General features: G+C 35.5%; 3 protein-coding genes across 4 annotated transcripts; 1 reads left to right on the top strand and 2 right to left on the bottom strand.

Moving 5' to 3' along the window:
* Positions 1 to 2,563: 2,563 nt before the first annotated feature.
* On the top strand, positions 2,564 to 4,059 carry LOC118735846. The gene is made up of 2 exons (XM_036465827.1): positions 2,564 to 2,817; positions 2,883 to 4,059. The coding sequence occupies exons 1-2, from the start codon at positions 2,773 to 2,775 to the stop codon at positions 3,558 to 3,560; spliced, it is 723 nt and encodes a 240-aa protein (XP_036321720.1). The 5' UTR covers positions 2,564 to 2,772; the 3' UTR covers positions 3,561 to 4,059.
* Positions 4,060 to 5,917: 1,858 nt separating this feature from the next.
* On the bottom strand, positions 5,918 to 6,775 carry LOC118735855. 2 transcript variants are annotated; one of them, XM_036465835.1, is made up of 2 exons: positions 6,529 to 6,775; positions 5,918 to 6,481 (listed from the first exon to the last, which is right to left on the bottom strand). In XM_036465835.1, exons 1-2 carry the CDS (start codon positions 6,577 to 6,579, stop codon positions 6,161 to 6,163), a joined length of 372 nt encoding a protein of 123 aa, XP_036321728.1. In that variant the 5' UTR covers positions 6,580 to 6,775; the 3' UTR covers positions 5,918 to 6,160. The 2 variants fall into 2 exon arrangements, with proteins under 2 accessions (XP_036321728.1, XP_036321729.1); XM_036465836.1 differs by having other exon boundaries at positions 5,918 to 6,466.
* A 2,393-nt stretch (positions 6,776 to 9,168) lies between these two features.
* Positions 9,169 to 10,562, bottom strand: LOC118735847. The gene is made up of 2 exons (XM_036465828.1): positions 10,374 to 10,562; positions 9,169 to 9,986 (listed from the first exon to the last, which is right to left on the bottom strand). The coding sequence occupies exons 1-2, from the start codon at positions 10,422 to 10,424 to the stop codon at positions 9,318 to 9,320; spliced, it is 720 nt and encodes a 239-aa protein (XP_036321721.1). The 5' UTR covers positions 10,425 to 10,562; the 3' UTR covers positions 9,169 to 9,317.
* Positions 10,563 to 12,028: the final 1,466 nt, after the last annotated feature.

Here is a 12,028-nt window from a genome sequence, read left to right as displayed (position 1 = left end):
CGGTAATTTTCAGAAATACGAAAACTGCAATATTTTAGTAACTACTGGAGATTATTCACTCAAAATTGATATTTATAATAAGTTTTAGACAAAAAATAAGAATATTATAAATTTTTGGAAAATGGGCGTAGCCACGCCCACTTATGGTTACATGTGTATATCTTGGTAACCGCTACACCAATTTCTTCCAAACTTGGCACAGTTGTTGGCCTTGGTACAGCATAAAAAACCGCCGAAACTTTATAAAATCGGACAATAACCACGCCCACATCCCATATAACGGTAATTTAGAGAAATACAAAATCTTCGATAAATCATTAAATATTGAAGCTAATTTTTTCAAAATTGATGCTTGCAACAATTCTTTACCAAGAAATACGTTTATGGTAAAATTTTGGAAAATGGGAGTGGCACCGCCCACTTATGATCACATATAAGTATACCGGTAACCGTTCTACCAATTTGTACCAAACTCGGTATGGTTATTGTACTTGCCACGTGTAAGCAAAACGTTGAAAATTATTGAAATCGGACTAATATAACGGCCGATTCTCATATAACGATTCTCATATAACGGTAAATTTAAGAAATGCTTGAAACTTCAATATTTCGAAATTGAAGGACGCTAATTTACTCAAAATTGTTACAACTCGGCTTACCATCTAGCGGAAGGTTTCGGAAGGGTGAAAAAACATATATTTAATACTTGCGCCGGGTATTTAATGTTCGCCTCCGCCCGAACTTAGCCTTTCTTACTTGTTACTTTTGTTCTACTATGTTTTCATTATTTTTGAGAATACAGTATCTTATTTTGACGAATAACTAAGTCAAAAAACGATCTGTTTAATTAAGCGAGGAAAGGAATTATCGCATACCTTTATTCTCAGTGCATATACATACGTATGTATGTACATTTAGGACGAGGTGTCGAAGGCACTGTCCGCACTTGGGATGAACAACTGGCGCAAATCCGCCTAGGAGGGAGGTAACTAGCGAAGCTTTTTGGTTTCGGCTCAAACCGACAAATGGTTGTAATGCCAATTAAGAAGACGAAGAAGATACATACATACTTGTACGTATGTTAGGGCGGGCCAATTTATATGGAAGTTTTTTTCGACTATGCGCGTATAGCACAGAAGGAATCTACGCGTAATTTTAAGCAAATTTGCCGAGGAAGCCATGGGTCGAAAATCGATTTGGAGTTTGCCAAATTGCGAAAATAGATTGCCTAGCACTTTCAGGCAGTGTCGCAAGGAAGTGTTTAAATTTTCTGTACAAAGAATCCATTTTTGCACTCATCTTTTTCTTATTCCCATTTTCTTCGAAACCTATTTTCGCAATTTGGTAAACTCCTAACTGATTTAAGACCCATTGTTTCTTTGGCAAATTTGCTTAGAATTACACGTTGAATCCTCGTGTGCTATACGCGCATAGTCAAAAAGTATGTAAATTTTTTTACTATAGTTTCAGAACCTACGTTTAGCTGACATGCACAAAGTAGCAACGAAAACAAAAGAATCTATAATAAACATAAATAGCACACCTCCATTGGAGAAAATTTGATAGACTTAATCATTTTTGATTAATTTAATTCAAATGTTGTTGTCATATATAAACACTTGACCCTCTTAGTGCAAATGTATGTATTAGGGATGTTGCGAATGTGGAATTTTAGACATCCGCGGATGCGAATGCGGATGCGAATGCGGATGCGGATGTCAAGTATTTCTAAGAAACAATTAGGTAAGTAAATTAAGTTATTTAGGTAAATAAAAAATGGAAAAGTTAGTAATTTTTAATAATGTCTATTTTATTTAGTACTTGAATTAAAAAATTGGAACATTTATATTTAATATAAATAAATTTTTTCGTGTGTTTTAAACATTTTTGGTTATTGTCGCACGGTTTTATTTTCCAGGAATAAAAATTATGAACGAAATTCTGTTTTCAAAGTCTGAGCTGCCAACCAAATCGGATCAGAATATTGATATTTTTTAAAAAAACCAAACAAATTTTTTTTTATAAGCATTTAAATTATTGGGATCATGGATGTTGAGGGTTTCAGATAGTTTCGTAATTCTTACCTAATTAGAGGTCAGACCTATAGATTTTTAATTATTTGAGCATCGATTATTTTTATAGCCAGACGTTGAACATTTCCGCTGGAAATACCCATTGTGGAGCTTACTCTTTGACTTTAAATAGCATAGAAGGGATACGTAGGGGAACAGTTTACCATAGAAGTTTTTAGCCAAGGAACCAATGTATATCCCTATGGAAAAAATATTGCCCAACAAGTTAACAAAATTAATGTTTTTGAAATTTTTCGCTAAACATAAATTCCCCATTTGAAATGATTGAAACGAATATATTGTCACTTGAAATGCAAAAAGTCTTGACTAATAATTCGCAAAAGCTCCGCGTTGATTATTGCGAATGCGAAAGCGAATATTAAAATTAATGCGAAAGCTCCGCGGTTACGAATGCGAATATTCGCAACAACCATGGTATGTATATGCATATATAATTTTCTAGGCAAAAATTAGCTGGAATATCAATTAAAGCATTTGCGCAAATAAGTATGTTATTATTAACTTTTGCATACTTGTATGTCTATACTCTTGTATATTTGAAATTTATATGCACCCACGGAATATGTTTTGTAATCCACATCTATAAATGCACTGGCAACGACTATCAATTTGCTTAGTACGTTTTTCGACTTGCACAATAGCGATTTCGAAATAAGAAACTCTTTACAGAGAAGATAAGATGCCGAAGCCGATTCTTGTGCTGTTAGGTGCAATACTTATTCAGGTTTGATTAAATTGTAAACATGGCTGTATTATCTTTTTACTAATTCATATTACAATATTTTGCAGATTGCATTCGGTTTGCCTAGTACACTTCCCAAAGGTTCCGATGAGAATCTCTACAAGGAACATAATGTGATTCCCAAGGAAAAGGACTCAGTTACCGAAAAAAGTGCAGCATCTATTGAGCGAAAAAGACTCTCCGCAATGATCAAAGAAGGGGATGCCAAACATTTTAAATTCCTGTTGGAATGTAGTAATAAAATTGCCAAGGATTTGCTAGCAGACGCCCGAATCAATGGTGCGGACACCGAAGATATGCAAGAGAAGAGGGCCATGCTTGAGCAATATGTAAAGGATTCTGATGAAGCTCTAAGTTCAAATTCTAGCAAATGTAAAACGCGCGTTCTTAAAGATTTTTTTACCTTTACAAATCATTATACATCGGATAAGGAAAATCATACAAGTGAAAATGATATAATCATTCGAGAGGCTTTGAAGGCACACGGTTATGACCAATTGGAAGCGGAGGAATATAAGCTACTAGATGAAATTGGTAGCCATTATGCAGATGAATTCGAAAAGTATCTGATGTCTCTTTCACCAGCTGAGCGGGAAAATGAGGAAGATTTGATGAATGTATATGAAACGAGTATGTTGAATAAGGGCTTAATGAGTAGATCCAATTATGGATTCCGATATAAGCTGCTATTTTCAGAAAGTGAGGACGTATATATAAAATTATAACAATATTAAAAAACTGACTGTGTGTTTCATAACAGTTATTAGATGAAAACTATTTTTTATTTCGCCGATAAAGTTATTACTTATAATCCAACGTTTATTTTTCGTTGTCTGATAAACGTATTAAGAAAAGAACATTGACGAAAATAGAGATGGAGATGGAGAAGGAGAAAAAGATAATGATGATGAAAATAAAAGAGGAGGAGTGAAATAACTGTTATTAGGCAATGTAATAATAAAAGTTGGGTAATAACTGTTATCAAGCAACGTAAAAAAAATAAATGTTGGGAAATAACTCTTATTGGCGACGGAAAACATATTTCTCCTGCATAACAGTTATCAGGCAACGTAAACACTGAACGTTGGGTTATAACTCTCATTGGTGAGATAAAAAATATTTCTCATTTGGTAAATGTTATGGAAGAACGATTTTCCAATAAAACTTATATATAGCATGTGGATACAATATTTAAATTTGTCAATAAAAAAAATATATTCCAATGCTCGCTGGTGTAATTATTTTTATAAAATGTTTTTCTGTTACTAAATAGCTTTATATAAAGATTGTTGCTCAAAATAAATATCAATTAAAGACAAAAGAATGAAATAAGTTCCGCAACAAATACACATTTAAATTCCAAATTTCATGCCATTAACTTCATAACGCTTTCAGTAATTGAGCCGGAAACATCACCATGTGTGAGCCATCTGCGCATTGCACGAAGTTAGGGTGCAGAGCTATCAGGTTCCTCACAACAACAAAAAAAAAACGCCAACGGAAATATTTATTTGAAAAGATGGCTATAGTGTACGGGGACCTTGGCCCTTTATTTTCCCATACCAAACGTTGAAGCCGAGAATTCACACATGGCAGATGGTCCCAGGTCAGGGCGACCATATACTGCCGTTACCACTGCTTTTTGGGATTGTGAAGGTATTCTGTCCATCACCTATCTTCCTAAAAAACGACAATCAACGGTAGGATGCCACATTGTTGACAAAAAGGCGTCAAGTGGCTGACTATAAACGGAGAGGCCAAAGGAGTCCTGTTTTGCAAGAAGAGGAAAAAAACCCGGTTCTCAATTTTGAAATTAGGGAAAAACCGGACGTACCGGTTTTATTTTACACAGCGAAAATGCTTAAGTTGGTATGAAGTCATGACCGACTCTTTTCGGGTTTGCGAGCCGTAGCCGAGTGCTTAGATGTTCCTACTGCCACTCGGGAGATACGTGCTTCAATTTCTGGTCCCATTAACATCAAACAAGTTTTTTTTTCAAATAGCGGTCACCCCTGGTAGACAATGGCAAACATCCAAGTGTACTTCTGCCACAAAAAAGCTTCTTCGGAGGTGGAGTAAAAGTTTAGATCTCTCCATTTGAGTCATAACATCAAGAAGCAGAACACGAATTGGAGGAGAAACTCGGGAGAACACATAGAACCAAACATTCATTTATTGGAATCCAATGTGATATACTAATGTTCATCCCTAAATAATTTCGAAAAACTCAAAACTGTTATTGAGATGTCAAGAATTGTATGAAATGAAAATCCGCTTTATTCGATATTCGCAAAATCAATGTCTAAAAAAATATAGTTTCTCCGGTTATCATATTCTTTATGACACTCAAAAAAGTTAAACTAAAGAAAATTTAAGGGACAACAAAAGGTTAAGAGGCCTACAAAAAAAGGGCTCCACACTTCTCCAACCGGAGCACTATATTTCCGTATTATATATATGTTACTGGCCAAACCCGATCTTACGGCTAAACTAGTTTTGCCTAGGCCAAACTAGTTCTACCAACATGCTATAGGATATACCGGTTTAGCCTAGGATAACCTGGTCTTTCCGAAGCCGGTTTGAACGAACCGGTTAAGTCTAGGCTGAACTAGATGATATTGATAATAATGTACTTTCCAGAATATGTACATTTCTCTGATTGGAAAAATTTATATTGGGATCGATAGGGGTCTTAGTCCTGATCATAACCATAATAGACATCACTGGGGCGGACTTTAAATGTCCTTATCCGTTCAAAAGCTTCATGCAATCTACATACATACATATATGTATACAGTTTAGCAAGCACCATTTCCAAACTATTTGACAACAATCGGTTTTCAGGTGTTTTCGGCAACGCTAATTTACAGATCTATAGTCATATTAATGAAAATCGGAAAAATCAACCAACACCAAATTCAAGATGGCGAACAAAGTGCGTATAGTGTTTTTTTTTGTAAACTTTATACAAGCTATTTTCGGCAGTTTTGATTTTTTTTTTTAATTCTGAAATTCTGGTTTTCGAGATGTAGTTGAGATTTAAATAATGTCATTGGTGCTACGAAAAAAAGAAAATATGTACAAGCCAACGCGTATTCATTTCAGCCATTTATTAAGCAAATTTTTTAATACGTAACTTTTTTTACGTCATATTTTACCAATAAGTATTTTAAGAATAACTAAGTCACACCATAAACTCATCTGATATTTTCCTTTAATTCAAAAATTCGTTTCAGCGTTAATTAACACTTTATGCTTTCATTTTAACCCAAACAAATCAGCCACGTCAACACTTTTTTTGTGGATTCATTGGTGTCTCAAATATTTAAAACTCCTCTGATGAGTCATCATAAACATTCAGCAATTCTTCAAACAACTTCATTATTAGATCAGCTTCACTCTTAGAATCGCCATCAGATGACGTGTCCGCGAATTCATCAACAAAATTCTGAAGTAAATTGATGCTCCCAAACAGTGAGTCTGCAATTGAGGAAAATTGGGTTAAAACATTATTTCCCGAGGTGAGAACCTCCTTAAAAGAGTCGCTTAATTGTGGATAGTGCATTGCAAAAGTGTTGAAGAAATGCTCGGGATTAAAATTAAATGCATTTCCTAACGGAGCTGAGGACACCTGTTGAGAGTAGAACTAATTATTAGGATGAGTAAAGCGTTTGGGAAATATACTTTTCTAACCTGCAAACTCGGGCAAACAATCAAATATAAAACTATCCAGGTTTTAAACATTTTCTATGGTTTCCGGCTAAACTTTTAAGTGAAACTGATGGTGCGACTCGGAACCTCTTGGTTTTATAGATATTTCATGCTGGTTAAAAGTTGAATTCGTTTACATAAATCGTTTCTATACGCTGCAGTTAACAATTGTTCACGGATGTTTGTAAAGACCACCGCACAATGGGCCTGCGGGGGCAAAAAATAATGAAAACGGACTAGCGAATTCTTAACAATCAATAGAAAAGTATCCAACTAACCCACCCAAATCAAGAACAGTTTTTGATAAAAATGCATATTTGCAGTGATGGGTATGTATGTATGTACATATGTACAACGTACAAAATAAATGTGCAAGAAAAAATGTTAATTTTGCCGCGTGGAATTTAAATTAATTTTTCTACTAGTGCTGATATGTAATAGGACCATCTGATTGAGGACCAGTTTTCCTAATATGTAAGTATATCTGTCGTCAATCATGGCTTTATTACACATTTATCTACTGAATTTTATTAGACAATTTTACTTGAAAGTATACATTAAAATTTTTGGAGTGCTAACTTTATAAACGAATATTAAAAAATTTTCATCAGAATATAACTTTAACATTTGCGTCTATTTTTTACTGCCGGTTTCACGAAAGCAATTAAAATGAAAAATAATTTTTGTTCTGTCAATTTCCATATGAAATTCAAATAAAAAAAAAAAATGATTTTTCACTTAAATTATTTTCGTTAAACTGGCTATTAGACTTGGTGGGCGATAATATTAACCCAGTTTTACGTTATTTCAGATTTATGTTTTTCTGTTTGAAACTAGATATGTATACTCTAACTGTCACTAAAATCGGATAACACTTACTATTTCCGCTCACAAGAGCTGAGGCTTGGCAGTGTGTCGACTTTTACCATTTTTCACAATTCTTTTCTGCTACTACTACTACTACTACACATTTTCTACTACTTTTGTCCCCAGCTTATATGGGGACGTCCCACTGTGCACCGTATCTGTGTGAATTGCATAACCACGTGAAAAAAGGTGCATAACCATGTGGAAAAAATTAATTTGCAGCTCTGTTGATATCCGAGCATGGTAAATTGAATGGGTGGGGGCGTGAAAAACTGATTAAATAGCTACCTTTGAAATGATGCAATCGGTGCCAAGTAATCATTTCAAAATTTATCGATATCGATATTGATAAATATTTATTTAGATAACTTTATTGCTGAACATATATAAATAACAATACCGACGAATCTATCGATAAATATGATTATGTTTATCGATGACAATATTGAAAAGCATGAGTTTAAAAAGAAGTATCGAAGATTGGCCAGTCCGACTTATGGCGTGCGTGAAACCCAAATGCGTACATTTCGAATGAAAATTTCCTTTTTGTATATAATATTAGCGGATACCCGCGACTTTGTCAGCGCAGCTTTATACATACTTTTGCATATACTTGAAGATTTGTGAAGCAAAAGGGACAGATTTGATGAAATTAAAAATGAAGTCCCGCTGTCAGAGTTAAGAAGAAGTGGGTTCATGAAGTTTAAGTTTATATTTAAAAATTTTCTTTTTAAACAATGTTTAAGGTCTTTCCGTCTGGAGATAAAATGTACAAATTGTCAGGTTAGTAGCGCGAGAGCAAGTGATATACAGCCTTACGGATCTGTCCTTGTGACCTTTCTTCTTAAATAGGAAAGGAAAACTACTTATTGGAAATAATTGGTATTAGCGGCATCCAAACTTTTTCACCTGCATCATAAGCCGTTATAATTTCTGCTGCAATTCGATTTTTTCAGTTTTACAACCGTAAGTCTAGTTCCATTGCATAGCTTCGGAGGGGATAAATATCTAAGCAGCATAATCGGCACGCAAACTTTAAGTACGATTTGGTGTGCTGGAAGGCCATTGCAGTGAGTGAATTAAGAAACTCTAATGGATAATTTGTAGCTTCAGCCTGAATGATTACCTTGTTTATTCGCAGATAGTAAGTTTTTATTATTTTCGGGCATTTAAATCGCTATTTCTCATATCCAAGAGCTATGTTGCTGCAATATTTGACCAACGTTTCCATAATCTGAACGAAATTTATATCTAGGGTGTCGAATTTAGAACTAGTTTGAAACTATCGAAAAAGGGCCGCAACGAGGGGGGGGGGGGGGGGGGGGCTTGTTTACTTTATATATGTAAATACATATGTGTTTGGCGGCTTTTTCGTTCAAATACTCTTCCAATTATAGCTTGCGTTCAAACAGACAGACGGACGGATGTACGGACATGGCTCAGTTCGACGTTCTGATCATTAAAGTATACATATTCATGGATCTATCTATTCTTCTTCTGGGCCTTACAAATATCGGACCAAAGTATATCTAATACATACCATGTTCGTGAAAGCTATGTATATGTACAAATAATCACTTGGAAAAAATGCACGAAAAAAACTAATCAGATGCTCTGCTGCTGCTGTCTGTTTAATATGCCTTGCTTCTTATATATCAAGCGCAATATTTAGTTACATTTAATTAAAACATACATACGTAAGTACATATGTTTCTAAAGCAGAAATATCTAGCAAAATATATAAACAATTAACCGTACATTACAAAACATGTGGATTTATTGATTATAATTACTTTGTAAGCAGTTATGCCGTCAACTTGCGCATTTGCCACCGATTTGTATGAACATACATACTTACAAACATATTTACATACACTATATCTAGTAAAGCTAAATACTCGCAATTATTTGAAAAATGTCGAAAATTCCTCCAACACTTCGAACTTCTTTTCTATATCATCTTCCTTCTTGAAACGTTGATACCAGTTGATTAATGGAGCATCGTTTTCCTTCTCTTTCTCACCCAACGATGTCTCAAAATTTTCGAATAACTCCATAAAGCGATTTAAAGTTACTTGCAATGTAACATTAATGCGCTTATCCATATCGTCAAAACCGATTTTCTCGAATAACTTCTGCAAAATGGCGACATCACTTTTGGGATCATTATTTTCTGGCATGCCATAAAACTCATCGAACACTTTTCCAACCTCATCCACGCCAGAGAACATCTTTTCAGCCAGTGGCGGATCGGCATCTAAATCAATGCTGTCGACATCGGTCAGTACGCTGCTTACGCGGGTGATATTCTGCTCGATGGCTTTGCTTTTCTCTGGCAAAGCATTCATCTCGTTGAGTAAATTCTTCAAGAAGTTTCTCGATTCGCGCAATATGTAGCGCGACTGATTGGTGAGTAGACCAAGTGTGCCGAAAAGCAATTGATTTCGTGGTAAACTTAATTTCTCTTCGGATGATGAAGAAGAAGAAGTATCGGCGTCCACCGATTGTGCGACTGCAGTGGGTTCGGTGTCTGCAACTGTTGAAACTTGTCGTTGTGGAAATGCAATCGCTTGCTGTAGAGAGTGAAAATGTGCATCATGAACGAAAGACACAAGATCACGCGGGAAGGAAAGAACGAAAAAAGTTATTTTCTAGCTGCCGAAATCTCGACGCCATCTTTGTTGTAAGAAGTAAACAACGAAGAGAACGGAGAAAACCGCGAAATTGTTGAACGCATGAAAAATCACTTTTATTATGCAAATTCTTCTAAAAATCATGCCGTTGTGTTAAATTATTCTTTATCTTATGTGTACACACGTTGTCACAAGCGAAAATGAATGAAAGCGATTCTAACGGGCTACTCTCCTGCCCGCGTGATCTTGTCTTTTTGGTTCATGAATGTGCATTATATCAAATACCATGTATTGGGTATTGGTTTTTTTTTTTTTGTAATGACTCACCTGCACTGCTAAGCAAGCGCACAGTAGTAAAACATTCCAGGTTTTAATCATTTTGTGTGTCAATTCACTTTTCCGACGTTCGTTGTAAAAATACAAAATGCAACTAAATCGACGCGTAATCCGTGCTAATCTTTTATATTGTTCTCACTTACACTTAGGGCTGGCAAATGTTTGGGTACACGACTTGAACACACCCATGCTCCGTAATCAGTCAAGATCACTTTAAGTGAGCGGTTGTTTGAAAGGGGCAATTACGTTAAGTTTTTTAATGTTATTTGCTTGAAATCATGGAATGGAGTTCGCACGAGCTTGTTGTATTTGGCCCGCGAAAATTGCGGCTACGAGAAAGGAGAACTATTTCGGATTTTTCGGCCACTGAAAATCACGCGAGGTTTTGTGTATCGAAATAACTGTGAAGTTGTAAGAGGAGGCTGGTGAAATAATCTACAGTGAAAGATGCGGCCGTACCATATGTGGCAGGGAATCGAAGTCAGCGAGAAAGGCCAGAATGTCGCGCATCATAAAACGTGACTTGCGACTCAGCGCATATACATACATACATACATACATACATACATATGTACGTACAGAAGCGTTGAAACAAACACGTAAGTCAACATCGAAAGACTTGCTTCCCTAGCAAGCGAAAGCGCTGACTGGCGAGAAAATGCTCACGGTGAAAAAATCTTTCAATAAACAGAACAATATCTAGGTGGTATACTCTGCCATCACGATTTGCGCCCGAACTCGTTCCCAGTGTCCAACCTAGCTAGCACCCAGCTTCGGTGATATTTTGAACAAGACTGCGATCACCACACCACATAAATCCACATTTCAAACTTCGTACAAATATTATAAAAATTCAACAAACGTTAGCAATTTTAAACTTTTCATCAGAATTTTAAGCAAACTTTTGGGAATCAAAGCCAATTTTTGCATACCTACCGCAAACTTAAACTTTCCAATGATAGCCATAGGCTACAAATAATTTCGATATAAATATGAAGGAGGCGTGGCACCTTCCATAAAAATGAAAAATTTCTTGCAGCATATAAATCTCGGGAAGTATTTGTGGGAGAGCACTGGAACTTGGTATGGAGATATGTGAAACTAATTTCATACTCATACAGAAAAATTGGCGCAATTGGAAAAGAGCGCAAGGAACCTCTCATACATACTGAAATTCTCATAATGCATACATTAGAAAAGATTCCGCGATCTCTCCCATGCAAGTGAAATTTTCATACAGAAAATCTCTGGAAGTATTTGAGGTGGGGTACTGGATAATTAATTTACAGCAGCAGCGTTAAGGCCAAGCCACACAATTGGTGCATTTATACCGATTTTTCCATTGTGAAAATTATTGTTTGATTTTTTTTTTTATTAAGTGGATCTCATTATCGATAAAAAATTTTAGACAGCACCACTCAGTAACTGTACCAAACTGTACATACATATCCACCAATCGTGTGATTGAGCCCTTTTTAATACTCTAATTACCGTCAACAGTGAACGTTCACTGTGCAAATTAGAAAGGTGCGAGAAACTGGGAAATGTTCTTTGGAATGTTCTCTAACGAATTTTTGTTTTTAAATTTTCTTAAAATTGACTTAAGGCATAGACATACGCCGACGTTGATGCGGATTAACGCCGCA

Source organism: Rhagoletis pomonella, unplaced genomic scaffold (genome assembly GCF_013731165.1).
Source record: "Rhagoletis pomonella isolate Grant_MI unplaced genomic scaffold, Rhpom_1.0 Rhpom_scaffold_00003, whole genome shotgun sequence".
Taxonomy (NCBI): Eukaryota; Metazoa; Arthropoda; class Insecta; order Diptera; family Tephritidae; genus Rhagoletis; species Rhagoletis pomonella.
The sequence above is the reverse complement of the archived record's forward strand: the minus strand, read 5'-3'. Positions and strand labels throughout refer to the sequence as shown.